This window comes from Frankliniella occidentalis, unplaced genomic scaffold (genome assembly GCF_000697945.3).
Source record: "Frankliniella occidentalis isolate FOCC.00 unplaced genomic scaffold, Focc_3.1 Scaffold1, whole genome shotgun sequence".
Classification (NCBI taxonomy): Eukaryota; Metazoa; Arthropoda; class Insecta; order Thysanoptera; family Thripidae; genus Frankliniella; species Frankliniella occidentalis.
In genome coordinates, this window is record NW_026267131.1 from 837,551 (window position 1) to 852,139 (window position 14,589).

At 39.4% G+C, this 14,589-nt stretch overlaps 4 protein-coding genes and 1 non-coding gene across 10 annotated transcripts in view; 3 read left to right on the plus strand and 2 right to left on the minus strand.

Moving 5' to 3' along the window:
* The first annotated feature begins 134 nt into the window (after nt 1-134).
* On the plus strand, nt 135-4,233 carry LOC113213506 (zinc finger protein 271). Of its 2 annotated transcripts, none has more exons than XM_026432597.2 (10): nt 135-321; nt 561-675; nt 777-892; nt 965-1,504; nt 1,586-1,804; nt 1,906-2,067; nt 2,160-2,346; nt 2,453-2,772; nt 2,864-3,367; nt 3,445-4,233. In XM_026432597.2, the coding sequence occupies exons 1-10, from the start codon at nt 241-243 to the stop codon at nt 4,087-4,089; spliced, it is 2,889 nt and encodes a 962-aa protein (XP_026288382.1). In that variant the 5' UTR covers nt 135-240; the 3' UTR covers nt 4,090-4,233. The 2 variants fall into 2 exon arrangements, with proteins under 2 accessions (XP_026288382.1, XP_052128351.1); XM_052272391.1 differs by lacking the exon at nt 135-321 and adding an exon at nt 414-434.
* A 1,882-nt stretch (nt 4,234-6,115) lies between these two features.
* LOC113213406 (peroxisomal membrane protein PMP34) lies at nt 6,116-8,729 on the plus strand. Its single transcript, XM_026432463.2, has 9 exons — nt 6,116-6,322; nt 6,603-6,670; nt 6,768-6,828; nt 6,919-6,985; nt 7,084-7,235; nt 7,311-7,421; nt 7,516-7,763; nt 7,846-7,913; nt 8,011-8,729. The coding sequence occupies exons 2-9, from the start codon at nt 6,608-6,610 to the stop codon at nt 8,165-8,167; spliced, it is 927 nt and encodes a 308-aa protein (XP_026288248.1). The 5' UTR covers nt 6,116-6,322; nt 6,603-6,607; the 3' UTR covers nt 8,168-8,729.
* The window catches only part of LOC113213404 (S1 RNA-binding domain-containing protein 1), a 16,236-nt gene continuing 10,368 nt past the window's right edge, over nt 8,722-14,589 (minus strand). Inside the window, exons 6-16 of one of the 4 annotated variants that reach the window (XM_052272592.1) lie at nt 14,348-14,564; nt 13,935-14,259; nt 13,703-13,853; nt 13,409-13,608; nt 13,148-13,337; nt 12,870-13,040; nt 12,699-12,770; nt 12,409-12,497; nt 12,143-12,313; nt 11,865-12,050; nt 8,722-9,319 (exon numbers count right to left, since the gene is read on the minus strand). In XM_052272592.1, coding sequence (XP_052128552.1) covers nt 11,866-12,050; nt 12,143-12,313; nt 12,409-12,497; nt 12,699-12,770; nt 12,870-13,040; nt 13,148-13,337; nt 13,409-13,608; nt 13,703-13,853; nt 13,935-14,259; nt 14,348-14,564 — 1,771 coding nt within the window. In that variant the 3' untranslated portion in view covers nt 8,722-9,319; nt 11,865. Of the gene's footprint in view, nt 9,385-10,455; nt 10,771-11,695; nt 12,051-12,142; nt 12,314-12,408; nt 12,498-12,698; nt 12,771-12,869; nt 13,041-13,147; nt 13,338-13,408; nt 13,609-13,702; nt 13,854-13,934; nt 14,260-14,347; nt 14,565-14,589 lie in introns of those variants that run through there. The other 3 variants (XM_052272555.1, XM_026432457.2, XM_052272471.1) reach the window with 3 other exon arrangements.
* On the minus strand, nt 8,799-8,916 carry LOC113213565 (U4atac minor spliceosomal RNA). The gene has a single exon (XR_003303768.1). It is a non-coding gene; the product is annotated as a U4atac minor spliceosomal RNA (small nuclear RNA).
* On the plus strand, nt 9,234-11,826 carry LOC113213405 (coiled-coil domain-containing protein 112-like). 2 transcript variants are annotated; one of them, XM_052273099.1, is made up of 11 exons: nt 9,234-9,355; nt 9,457-9,664; nt 9,740-9,843; nt 9,919-9,994; nt 10,065-10,242; nt 10,338-10,485; nt 10,570-10,802; nt 10,922-11,017; nt 11,098-11,222; nt 11,302-11,535; nt 11,652-11,826. In XM_052273099.1, exons 2-11 carry the CDS (start codon nt 9,507-9,509, stop codon nt 11,683-11,685), a joined length of 1,386 nt encoding a protein of 461 aa, XP_052129059.1. In that variant the 5' UTR covers nt 9,234-9,355; nt 9,457-9,506; the 3' UTR covers nt 11,686-11,826. The 2 variants fall into 2 exon arrangements, with proteins under 2 accessions (XP_052129059.1, XP_052129019.1); XM_052273059.1 differs by having other exon boundaries at nt 9,250-9,401; nt 9,491-9,664.

Genomic DNA, 14,589 nt, shown 5'->3' on the forward strand with positions numbered 1-14,589 from the left:
TTTCACCCCTCTCATTATCTGATGCAAAGCAGTTGAATTCTTTGTTGAATTCTTGGTTGAATTGGTACCTGCCGAAGAGTTTATTTTGAAATTCGCGCACTTGCTTTCGATAGATCGAATCTGGCATAGCTCGACCAGTTACAACTCGTCAACCCTAACCTCCATCATCCAGCTGTCAGAAAATCTCCTTCTTTTAGTGTGATTGTTTTTTGACCTTTAATCTCCTCAAAACACTCCAAAATGCGGGTTCTTGGAAGATATATGAAAATGCCAGCGAAGCCTCGCAAAAAGCCAATGTCTTTGTCAGCTTTTAAGAAGAAGGTTCGTTAAAATTTATAAATCTGCTCTTGACCTTCTTACTTGTTTAGAGGCAATGGGAACGAAATATAGCAGTCACTCTTTATAATTTTCCTTGTGTACACATTCTATAGGCTGTACGCCAACTTTTTCTATTTGTTTTAATAGTTTTTTTCCTGAAACATGCATTTATTTTACTTTAGAGAATTTCAGAATTCCTTCACCTCCCTGTCAGTGCATTTACTGAGCTTGCTTGGTTTCAGGTGGGCTGTATGCTTGATACAATTTCTAAACTGGAATCTACAGAGAGAACCGAAGCATATGGGTACCTTCAAAACTGTGTCAACGTTCTTGGTGTTCATAAATTGGGACTGAACCGTATGTCATTGTTTTTCTGTAATTGATAATCATTATTTTCATGTACTTTCTTTTATCATTCTGTATTATTATTATTTTATAAATCTAATCTTGTTTGCCAGAAACTGATATAGCAAACCTTATGGCCCGGCCAGAAAGTTCAACGTCGTCTAAGGAAGGTTTGCCCAAGGTAAATCCACCTAAAGAAGTTGTGGAACCTAAGTTGAGCCCAATAAAGGTAAGTGTTCAAATTCGCATTTCCTATTCTTACAGCTTATCTGTGATCTCAAATTTTTTATTTATCCTGCAGGAGGTAAAACCCGTTCCATCCACTTCCTCTTCAATTCAAGTGTCAGTCATAAGTAGAAATGAACGAGCCAACGTAATCAACTACAGCAAGAGTGAAAACCATAGTACTCGAAAAGACAGTAGCCCTAAGTCTTTGGAGCCTCCCCAAAGTACAGAATGTAGTACCTCAGTACCTTTGCAAAGTGGGAATTACATGAAAGAAATTCACTCACATTGCGAAAATGTCAGAGAAACAGTGGTATCAAGCACTAAAATCCTTCAAAGCTCAGAACGTCTGGCCATTCCCACATATTCTCCTGATATAATTTCCACTCAAGACCAAGAAGATGTTTCAAAAGAAAAGGGTTCTCTTATTTCTTGTGTGGAATGCGGAGCCAAGTTAAAAAGTAGACGGGCTATGCTAGCTCACCTTGATCGTCATGTGCTGACTCCAATATCTTGTCGAGCTTGTCGAAGGAGTTTCAATTGTTTATCAGCTTTAAAATTCCATTTTGAGGATTTTTGCACAAGCCAAAGTCTGGTTTGCCCACAGTGTGAAGAAGTTTGTATCTCTTTTTCTTACATTTAGTTATCATTTATATTGTGTGTTTCCTTCTTCTAAATTGTTACATATCTATTTCAGGTTTTCTCATGCCGCACACACTTTAACAACCATGTGGAAGGACATAATCGAAACAATTGCCAAATGTGTCCCGCTTTGTTCACGAATAGGAAAAACCTTGTTGTTCACATGGCTGATGCTCATAATGTAGTCATGCTTGCAGATGCCGCATTTACTTGCTCTGTTCAGGGTTGTGAAAGACGATTTGTGAAAAGATCAACATTGCATCGTCATCTTCAGGTAAATACCTTCACAGCTCCAAAGTCAATTTGTTGATCATTTACATAGCCATAACTGTTGCTTTTACTTACTATTATTTATAACACATCAATCATTTCTAGCTTCGTCACACTTCTGAGGGGCAATTAGTTTGTATTACATGTGGGGCATTCTGTGAAGGGGAGGATGAATTCCGGTCTCACTCAGAAACTCATAAGCAATGGGCATGTGGAGAGTGCTCAGAAAGCTTCACCCGGAGGCAGCAGTACCTTGTCCACATGGCTGTAAGCATGTTACAGTATATTGAGATGTTACTGACAACAGCAAATATTTATTTGTACTAGTGTATCACATGCATTTTCTCTTATTTTTACAGAGCCATGAGACATCTAAATACAAATGTATCACTTGTGATCAAGTCCTTCCCACTAAAGCACGTGTTCTAGAACATAGAAAAGATGGACATCAAGTTGAAGGACTTAGTGTAGACTTTGCATGTGATAAGTGTGAGGAACGATTTCACACATCTGCTGAACTCCGAGACCATAGTCATGTTCATAAACGTAAGTTCAGAACTTCAATACAATATCGTTCTGCTCGGTCTCATTGATATTGTGCTGCCTGCACAACCTTTTTGCTGTCCTAACCGAATAAATGTTTCAATTGCAGCTCCAAATTCCATTTCATGCAAATACTGCCACAAAACATTTTCAACCAAAAAAATTTGTCTTAGCCATATGCGCAGTCAGCATGGAGTTGTGGTGGAAAATGGGACTGAGTCCAGCTTAATTTGTGATCAGTGTGGAAAGCAATTTCGGTCTCCTAGTTTGTTGGCCAAACATTTAAAAGGTGTTCACAATGAGCAAGTTTTTAGCTGCAACTTTTGCAACCATAAAACTAACAAGGAGGTGAATATGAGACGTCACCGTGCATTACACACTTCACAAGAACAACAATTTGTTTGTGATCAGTGTGGTGCTTCCTTTCAGGTAAAATTGATTTCAAGTACATACACAACATAATTTTTTTCTTTGATCTCTTTCTAGCTACTAACTGGATTGATTTTCTTTTTATGTCTAGGCTCTAAGTAATTTGAAAGATCATAATTTGTTCGTTCATTCTGATGAGAGGAATGTTGAATGTAATGTGTGCCACAAGTTATTTAAGAGAAAAAATGATCTTAGAAGACACCAACGCTCCCATTCTGATGACCGCAAATATGTTTGCCACTGTAAGCAAGCTTACAAATTTATGTCTCACTTGCGTCGCCATCAAGAGGCAGCTCATAAAACTGTGACAGCAAGCAGAATTGTGCAGCGCCTTGTCAAAGATTCCAGTGGTAATCTTATGGAAAAACCCAAACCAACAAAAGCAAAGAAGCTCAACAAAGATAAAAAGCATAGAACTGAAAGAATTGATATTGTAGAAGCTCAGGAACAATATGTAGATGAGCCAGTAACTCCTGTTCAACATGATGAGACAAGAGTTCAGTTAATTTCAGTTAACGAAGACGATCAAGTGGTGGCGATGTCTGTATCTGATCTTCCAATAGCTGATCAGCATGTCGATCCCTACAGCCTACCGGTAAGATCAAATTTACTATGAAATATCTCAATGCTTTCAAATGACCCTTTATTAAATTTATTTTATCTCTTTTTCAGGTTGCCTATGATGGTTTGAGTTACTCTGACCCAAAAGCGCAACTGGTATACACCACACCACCCCCAGGCGCTCATGTCATGTCACTTCAGCTTCCCCAGTTTGAGTTGGTGGAGCCAATGTCTTATGAGACGGATACTGTCATGGATATGAGCACCACATCACATGCAGACTTAAATAATCATCATAGTTCAATGCTCATGAGTATAACATCCAGTGAACCTTCTTCTCAGCACCAGCCTGTTATGACTCTCATCACAGGCCTTGAGCACAATTCCCTATTCACCACACAGGCTGATATAGGCACAATGACTGAGCACAGCAATGTATATTCAGAAAGTTTACTGCATCATGCTCATGGCACAGTTTCTCATGTGAAATCTGTTGATAGTTATTCTCAGGCTCATATTTTGGATCCTAAAACTAGTCAAGCTGATATCAGTACTATGACTGATATGTACAGTGTTTATGAAGCACCAGCGAATTTGTGTGTAAATCAACATCAACACCACCAACATCATACACACCATGAACTCCCACCTCTAAATTATCCCTTAGATCCTTGCCACAGCATTCTACTGCCTACTGACCAGACTTGGCATATTCATCCGGAGGCTTCAAATCTTGCACAGTACTCCACCTGCTAGTTTTTTGAATGTATTTTCTTTTAGAGAAAAACAAAATGTGAGAGTTTTGGTAAATCAATAACAATCATGAGAAAAACAGAAATATTATGTTAACTGGAATTCCCTGTACAGTTTTCTGAATAATAAATATCATTGGTCTTTAAAGGCGTTATATTCTCTGGTATTTAAACCCGCAAGTATAGGTACCCCTGAAAAAACGTCAACTTGTGATGTCTGGCCTCATAGACTCAAAGCACGTTCTCGACTTGACTTGTTGACCTCGTGTCTGCAACCCGAGTCAAAGAAAAGGTCTGTGAAAAATTTGCAGGTCGTCGGTGGCGTGCATCATTTATCAAATCAGGTGTAAATGTTTCGCAGACAACTCCCCGATAAGATGCAGACACTTTGCAGACAATTCGCTGCTCATTGGCAAACGACTCATAGACCACCCGCAGACAAACCGCAGACCATTTGGTCTGCGGATTGTCTGAAAACGAACCGCGTATGGTTTGAGGAGTGTCTGCGGGGGTACGGGCGTGCGAAACCATGGCTAAACCATCGGCAGACAATCTGCAATAGCTCAAAGAAATCGAAAACAGTCGAAGCGGCTGCTGCCGCCGCCGGCCAGTACCGAACCCCAGACCCGCGCGTGGAAGTCTGAGTGCTTGCCCGCTTGGCCAGAGAGAGCGCACTCCGGACGGACTGTGGTGTGGGGGTCAGATCCGGCGGGCTGTGTCTCCAGGCGCGTGAGTGGGCACTGCTCTGTTCCGAAAGCAGACCCTAACACCACAGTCCGTCCGGAGTGCGCTCTCTCTGGCCAAGCGGGCAAGCACTCAGACTTCCACGCGCGGGTCTGGGGTTCGGTACTGGCCGGCGGCGGCAGCAGCCGCTTCGACTGTTTTCGATTTCTTTGAGCTATTGCAGATTGTCTGCCGATGGTTTAGCCATGGTTTCGCACGCCCGTACCCCCGCAGACACTCCTCAAACCATACGCGGTTCGTTTTCAGACAATCCGCAGACCAAATGGTCTGCGGTTTGTCTGCGGGTGGTCTATGAGTCGTTTGCCAATGAGCAGCGAATTGTCTGCAAAGTGTCTGCATCTTATCGGGGAGTTGTCTGCGAAACATTTACACCTGATTTGATAAATGATGCACGCCACCGACGACCTGCAAATTTTTCACAGACCTTTTCTTTGACTCGGGAAGTTATCCCCCACGCACAGCATAATGCTAGTGTTATCAGCCGTCGCATATGGCCCGCGGCAAAACGGGGGCAGCAAGTGCGTGCGATGAAGGGGATCGAGCCGCGAGCGCAGACCACCCTCTGGCTCGCTGGTTGTTGGCTTCACAAAGACACAAGAACAGGTTCCATTATGTGCTACCTGCGCCTGTTGCAGCTGCTGCGACGCTTGGCCGCGTCCCTTCTTCCACAAAGTAGAGAGGACTTCTTCGGTTTGTGCATTCTGCTGTGTGCAACTTGCTTGCAGGGTAAGGGGAAGGTAGTTAGTTGCTCCTCAAATTGCGTTTTTCAAATGATTCCACCATTTTTACGTGCATGAGAGGCAACCGTGTAGACATATTTCGGTGAGGTAGATGGCTGACCATAGTGCATACCGTTTGAATGAGGTGACGTTATTCTAATTTCAACGCAAGATCAATGGTAATTCATTCCAGTTTCATGCTTTCTAATCACGGTAGGTTGAGTGCTGTAACCGAGCACTGTGTTGCCCTGTTGGGAACAATGTGCAAGAGCCTCTAATCTAGGACCCGCGTTCCTTTTTGCTTGGTCCTCTTTAGTCCTCTTTGCAGTCCTTCCCCCTTCCTCCCTTCACTCCATAGTTCATAGTCAACGCCCCACAAACGTGTATGCAACCAAATCAGTTTCGTACTCTTTCCCGCATTTTCTATTACGTTTCATCGTGAGGACATTTGATAATAGAAATCAACGTGCAGGCTTGAGAAAAATAGTCAACGAATGTTAGTCCTCTCTTGCTTTGTTTCCCCCTCTCCTATCTCCACCATCCCAGGAGCCTCACCAAACATCAAGGATGTCTAGGGGGTGGGGGAGAGTAGGAGTGTCGGCTGACGCCGTGTCGGCTGTTCGAGGGTGTCAACACCGCTCTTTGGCTTCGGCGTCGGCGTTAATAGAAACAGTAAACAAGAATGGCTTGAAAGACGAAGATTTGAACAGGAAACGTTCCTCTGACAAGCTTTTCATAGTTGCTATAACCTCCTAAACGGTTTTATCGTTGCAGGTGAGTCAGCACAATTTAGTCAGATTTTGTTGACTGCTTGTACATTTTTGCCAATGCCAATGAACTGTTAAGTATAATGATTTGGCCATAGAACTTTGAACCCTCGTGAGATCTAGCGTGACAAGGCAGCTTACCTGCCTTCCTGGCGAGAGACTTTGCTTTCCAAACCCCTCCACAGTTCAAACATTGCTTGAAAGAAACGTCCAGCCCTGCTTAACTAAGTTAATAACTAAAACTAAATTATGTAAATTCTTATTTGTAAAAATTTTCTTATTTGCAGTAACTATGGCCCCTCAAAAAGGACTGTTCAGCTATGAGAATCTTGTCCATGCCATCGCTGGTGCCACGGTAAGGATTATCAAAGTGTGCTTGTGCAATGGAAATTTTGGTATTTGATTAAGTTTAACATGTTCTCATTTTTATTTTTTACTTTTGCTGATGACAGGGTAGTGTTGTGGGTATGACAGTTTTTTACCCACTGGATACAGTGCGCTCACGATTACAACGTAAGTGTGGAGTTTCAAGTCAGCATCATGTTGTTCTTGGGATAAGAGAGGGCCATTTCAAAATTGTGTCTTACTGTAAATTTGTTTCAGTGGAAGAGGGGAGGAAAGCCAAGAACACATTAGCTGTTTTGAAGGACCTTATCAATGAAGAAGGATTGTAAGTCGTTGTTTTTTACCTTCCTAGTTTATTCGACAAAATTCTTTTGAGTCTATTACATTGTAGAATTAGACTGAGCAGTTAATTTTTATTTTCAGTGAGACTTTATATCGAGGAGCAGTGCCTGTTCTGCAGAGTATATGCGCATCGAATTTTGTTTATTTCTACTCCTTTCATGGCCTTAAGTCTGTGACAGGATCATCATCAAATCAAAGTGCAGCCAAAGACTTGCTTCTAGCATCAATTGCAGGTATTTTTCTTATAGCTCCTCTATTGATATCTTTCATAGTGAACAAAGTGCACTAAATCGTTTTCATCTTTAAAGGTGTGATCAATGTTCTTTCAACAACTCCACTATGGGTAGTAAACACAAGACTAAAAATGTCAGGTGTTGGGCATGGAAAAAACCAGAAACCTGAGTATCAAGGACTTTGGGGTAAATATTCTCAATGAAACTGAGGATTTCTTTTGAGACATTCTATGTGTCAAACTAGGAGTATTACTCACAAAAATTTGTGTCTGTCCTCCAGATGGCCTTTGCAAAATTATAAAAACAGAAGGAGTTTCTCGATTGTGGAGTGGAACTGTGCCTTCTCTGATATTGGTTTCCAACCCAGCAATCCATTTTATGGTTTATGAAACCCTAAAAAGACACATTCTAGAGGGGCGCAAACCCAGTGAGGTATCTCCCATGACATTCTTTGCTGTTGGAGCCACAGCAAAAGCCATAGCCACATTTCTCACTTATCCATTGCAGCTTGTACAAACAAAGATGAGGGTGAGTTTTATAATGTCTGTTTCTAACATATTCACACAACTTTTTAAAAAAAATGTTCAATGAGAGTATGTTTATATTTTAGCATGGACATAAGTATCCTGATCTCAGACAAGATGCTGGCACTTTAGAGTTGACAGCATACATTATCAGGTAATATTTTTAATCTATTTCTTTCACTGAGGATTTTACGGAGATTGGTAGTTATTTATTCTGTATTTAATTCATTTTCACCTTCCTTTTCATTCAGAAAATATGGTTTTCAAGGATTGTATAAGGGAATGGAAGCAAAAGTAATTCAAACCATATTGACTGCTGCTCTTATGTTCATGACTTATGAGCAAATAGTAGCATTTGTTTTCAAGTTGCTTCTTCGCAATTCTCATCTTACTGTTCGGAAGAAGTGAATGATTGGTAATGAAAAGATATATATTCTGGTGAATATCATAGGGCCATGAGAAGCTTTAAATCTCTCTATGTTTTTTTTTATTACTTATTTCATTGGGATTGCAGAGTGTTTTGGAGGTTTACATACCAATCTCCTCTCAAACCTCCTCCATATTTTTTGTCTCACATCTTCCAAATTATAAGGAAGAAATAACTGGGACATTATATTTGAAATGCTAGTCATAAACAAAATGCCAAATTTTTTTACTATTAAGCAAGCTATTGCTATTTAGTTAAATAATTTTAGAAAAGTGAGTGAATTTTCCCATAGAACTAAATTTTAACTTATTCTGCAATTTGACTCAGGCACTGAATTGTAATTCATGTGATATAGGACAGGCAACTAAAAACTTCTAGTGAAGAATTTCAGTGATGACTCTTGTATTTCCAGCTCTTGTGGTGTAGGGTTTCTGTATTACTACTAACAATGTGTATTTGTCGATTTGTCAGGATTTATAATGCAAGTACACTTGTATCAATTGTGCATTATATGGTATAATAAATTTGCAGGTAATAAAATCATGTTTGTTTATGTTCATTTCATTATGCAGGAATTTGAGTTTGCAACTTTGCCCCCTATAAAGTAAAGGGGCTTCCAAAAATTGCACCCGAATCACAAGATTGGATGCGCTAATTTAATAATGGGTGTCAGCAGCTATGTTCTCTCTAGACAATCATTGAACATAATGCTCCCCCAGACAAGGACGGTACAGGTTTCCAAGAAACACCACACAGTATACAAATTATCTGGGTATGCGGATGATCCGCGAGCAAAACAAGGTGCACCTCAACATGGAATCGCCATCTATCGGCGAACAGTTAAAGTGAGCTTACCGGCGGGCAATTCAAATTATTACGCGAAGGGGAAGGCCATACCTTACGACACTTACGCACGTCGAGCTGGAGGTAAGGTCGGGTATATTACATATTGTTGTGTACAAGGGCTGCGGAGCCTTTTGAAGACGGCAGTGCGTAGCCCTCCGAACAAACGCGCCTCTTCTTCTAGAACCACCCCAACAACCACCCCGAACCCCGAGGCGTCATGTTGTCATGGTTGGCTGGTCACCCTTCCTGCCGATGCCCCCCTCCACCGCGCTGTGCTGCTGAACAAACTGATGTAGTGGCGTTAAGTAGAGTAGTGCCAAGAGGTAGTACCCACAATAACTGGTTTGGAGAGCTGCTGGGTCAAAAAAAGTATTTGATTTTTAACATAGAGAAACTGATATGAAGTTGAAACAAATTCTTTCAGGCTGAACAGAGTTTCTTTTCTTATTTCAATATAGTTATTCTTATTTTACCATGAAGCCAAATCAAGTGCAGAGGGTTGAAACAAACTTGACAGTACAGCAAGAAGTCTTTGAACGAGCTTACTCATCACTCCTATGTGGATTAAAATATGTTGACAAAAAGTGCATAGAAAGTCTCAAAAGTGTTCACTCTGAATCAGAGGTAGAAAGGTGAGATATATTTGCAATCTTCATTGTTATTCATCTATATGACAACAGTTAAATGTTTATTAAACTTTCCTGCAGGAAAAGGGAAGCACAAAACCTAAAAAAGTCATTATTAGCTATTGTAATGGTAATCCAAAAGTTGAAACACAATATCAAAAATGAGCATTTCATTGAAAATCATGGTAATTTTCTACTTGTTTTGTTGTTTCAAACAATGGAATTACTGTTAAATTTTGGATTACTTTATTTTTTTTTAGATACTGAGTACTTTAGAGGTCAACTGACAAGCATTGAGGAAAATGTAACATCATTCAAGGGCCTCTTGGTAGAGCAGTAAGTTATCAGTATTTAAAATTGCCATTAGGGTCTACAACCCTGCTTTTACAAGGCACTATTTAACCAGAATACAGGTTCTTAAAGAAGAAGAAAAGGACCTGCAACATTCGATTGATTCACTTCACCAGCGTTTAAATGAGATGTCAAACACAACAACAACTCAGTCTGAAAACTCCTATTCTACTGCAGTTCGAGTCAAAGCTAAGTCCCGTGTGTGCACACAAACAAATGATAGTGTGCATCCCGTAAGTAGATATAAAGACACAATTCCTGTGATATCTTGACTTGGTTTGCCTTGAATAACTGTTAAGATTTGTATTTGTCTGTACTACATGTCCAGGATGTGCATGAGTTTCACCAATTTTTGCAAAACAATGGGGGTCACAATGGAGGATGGGACACAAAGGATCATTTGCTTTTCACACGTTTTTTGCAGAAGTACAAAGGCTTAGACCAAATGACAACAGCTCTTTTAGATTTCATGCCAGGTAAAGTTCTCCTGTATAGCTTACAAAATTGGTACATAATCAATGAACAGCAGTTAAATTTTATGTATATGACATACTTTGCAGACAAGACTCCAGAGGAAATAGCTCAGCATGAAACCTGGTACCATGACTATTTGACTCTGAAAGATGCTCAGCGTAGGGCGCTGAAAGAGTGGCGAGATAAACAAGCTTCTCATAAGAAAAAATGTGACGTGATTGAAGATACTTCAGATTACGCAGAAACCTCAGCTGCTCAAAACTTTCAAGCCCCAATCCAACGCGATCCTTCAATTAAAGAGAAAATTAAGAAGTGGAAGGTGAGTATTGCAAACAACATTATTGTAGATATATTGTTATTATAGTAGGAGTAATCAGAGTATTATATGTATAAATGCATATTTAAAAAAATATAACACTCTTGTTGTATGATTTAAAGGAAAAGCAGGAAAAATTGCGTGAGGAACAAATACGAGATCTTCAAGAAAAGAAAAAACAAGAAGATGAGTTATGGAGGAAAAAAGTTGCCTATTTTGTGAGTCTGATGGTTTGAAATCACACTTGCTCCATAGGCAATGTATATTACTTAACAGCACATTTTATGTCCGTCCTCAGGAGCAGCAGCGCAAAATGATTGATATGAAACATAAAGAGCAGCGGAAAATGATAAATAAGGAAAAATCTACAGAACCAGATGGAGTGCATATAGTTACAAAACACATACCTCTAAAAGAGCTTTGGTAATATTACTTAGATGTATCTGTGTTACAAAAACTCAAAGTGAGTACCCTCGATTTAAGTATAAATTTGATTGTTTAGGGAACAAGACAAATTATATATGTTAAGAAGACAGTCTCGCATGCAAAGATTTTCTGCAATTTCTCGTGAGCGTTGCACCTCACAAACAAAAGTCCATGCAGAAAGGGATCCTGCACGCCTACTACGACCAACTGCTGTATGGAAGAATAGGGTCCGCCGTAGTTTGTCAGAAGACGGAAGTAAAAAATTTCAAGGCAACCAGATGTCTCTGTATATTGCAGATGTGCCTCGATTGTAAGTTGAACTCAAATTTCTATAGCATATTCTACTGATAGGGCAAAGATGTAGGTACTTTTACCAAAATGGTAACATTGGAGAGGAAGGCCCAATAATGACCCTTTTCTTTTCAGGGCAATACCCAAATGGAGAGAAGGTTTGGTATAGTTTGAATGGATACTCCTAAGTTCATTTTTTATTTATGTAAAAAATACATATATGTGCTCCCAAGACAAAAGATAAAAAAATTATCTCAGTAAAAAAATAAATTATCTGTACAAGTGCTGATGTACTGCGTCACTAGAAAACACACAGTGCCTTTTTCTTAGCAAATCCAGTGTACTCACCCTATAAGATTGCTAGGAGCTGAAGCCCAATCCTCTGTCTGTTCAGTTCAACATTAAGTACTTTCACTTGTACTCTATCTCCAAACTGAGGATGCTTCCCACCCATCCCACTATTGTGTATCAGTCCATTTTGACCTACTCCAATGTCAACAAAAGCTCCGAAGTGAGTAGTGTTTGTGATTCTCCCTAAACAAACAATTATTATTATTTATTTTTTTTTAAGTTGAAGATATTGAAAAATTCAAATTTGAGAACCTGTTATTTAAAACATTACTAACCTGTCAGTATGTCACCACCGTGCAACTCATTAATGGAAGTGAGGCCTTTTCTGAACAAAGGTTTTTCAAATTCGGAACGGAAATCATGATTGTGCGGCATCTGTAGACCCTCAGCAATAAGTTTCACTAATGGTTCACTTGAATCCAACTTTTGAGCCAATGATTTAATACCTGAAAGTATATAAGCATTTTAAAAGATAGTGGGAATGCATTTGTTGTAAATTTACAGCAATTCTAAAGTTACAGCTGACACAAGAAACACATACCCCCTGCGGTAGAAATTGCCTTTGAAATGGCTCTGATAGTCTCTGGAGTTCCAATGGTCTCTGTCTTCACTTGACAAAAACTCAGGAACCTAAAAAGGAAAAATAAAATTAAATCAAAGGAAAAATGCTGTACACCATGGGAGGGTCATCCATAAAGGCTATGGAAAAGTTTAGGTATCTCTTGGAAACCTCCATGTATTTTTCCATCACAGGGCTTGGCCCTCTGGACTTTTAAGGGACAATTATTGAAATAGGTAAGCAGTAGATAGAAGAAAAACAAAAAGATTCACCTGCTTGCACAGCCATATGATTCTGGGTGAATCCAAGTCATGTCCAAAGGATTACATTTACGTGCAGCAGTCCTGAAATAAAGGTGAGCACAATGTTACAGTTCTTATTCTGTTAGAATTTTAACAGCTAATGAATGATAAATTATACTGAAGAGCATGAAATCTACTAACTCAAGTCCAATAGTTTCGGGAATTATTCTTATGAAACCTGCACACTGTTCAAAAGATTTTTCTCCAACGCCTTTAACTTTTTTCACCTCATCTCTAGAGAAAAAGGGACCATTTTTTTTTCTATATTCTATAATCTTCTCAGCTCTGCTAGAGTTGAGACCAGCTACACGCCTGAAATGATTTAAAAAAAAGGAGAAGAAAAGAAAAAAGAGATTAGACAAATTTAATATGTAAACCCTATCTATGTGTTAGATATAACCTACAGCGAGATTGAATACCTGAGAAGACAATGAGGAGCTGTATTAAGATCCACCCCAACAAAACTCACACACTCCACAACTATTTCATCAAGAGTACTGGAGAGCTTCTTCTCTGATAAATCATGTTGATACATACCAACTCCTAAATGTTTGGGCTCCACTTTTACCAACTCTGCTAATGGATCCTGAAGCCTCCTTGCAATAGAAACTTGAAAGTATACATAAGATTAGAACAAAAACTCTAGATAATTTCATAATTAAATCTTTGAAGAGTGATACCTGCACTGATGATATTTGGTTCCAAATCAGGGAACTCAACTTTTGCCTCACTAGAGCAAGAGTAAATACTAGCACCCTGCTCACTAACAATTGTGTAAGAGACATCAAGAGGTTTAAAGAAATCAGTCTGGAACAGCTCACTTAAATATTCTTCTGTCTCTCTACATGCAGTGCCATTTCCAAGGGCTATTACCTCACACCTACAATCGAAAGAAAGGAAGTAGGGAAAAAGTGAATAAAACAATTTATAATTTAACATCTTTGTCCCTTAGATCTCATTGAAAATATTATTACCGGTGCCTTGACATTATCTTTCTTAGCCAGAGAGCATTTGGATCTTCTCTTAAATCCCATGTTCTTTTGCCACAGTTAAGATTAAACACACCTTTCTCTAATACATTACCAGCTAAATCAATCAAAGCAACCTTACATCCATTTCGAAATCCTGCAAAATAGGTAAAAATATTATCCGTAATTTCTATGGTGAGCAAAATGTTACAAAATTTAATGTAGAGACTTGCAGTACCTGGATCAATACCAAGTACAACACGGCCTCTAAAAGGTGGCATCAGCAGAAGTTTTTTTAAGTTCACAGCAAACACTTCAATGGAGGCCCTCTCAGCATTCTGATTCAGTTCTGCTCGAACTTGCCTGACAATAAGAGGCTGAATGAGGCGACTGTATGAATCTTTTACACTATCGTTGAAAAGAGTGCTTCTGAGGTCATACTGGACCCCTTTAGAAAGCCATTGTCTATTGCAAAATAATATCATCTTGTCCAAAACGAATTCAGGCACAACCAGCCGAACTGAGAGCTCTTTCTGGGCTTCCCCTCGATTTATTGCTAGTACCTGACCCAATATAAAGTACAGAATTTGAAATCACAGGCCTTCATAAAATAAACCAACTTCAACATTGAGGAATGGTAGTGGTTATTACCTGATGTGGTTTGATATACTTGACATTCATTCCAAACTCAAAGTAGTTACGATATTTACTTTCTTCATCTGCCTTTGACTGCATTTTTTGCTTTTCAGCAGCAGAGAATGATTTCATTTTGGCATTAGATTTTTCTTTGCTAGATCCTTTAGCTAGCTCTTTGGCCACAGTGCCCCTTGCTCTACTACTTTCAAGTCGAATATTGGCAGTCTTTTTCCTGATAACATTTGAAAATAAATAGG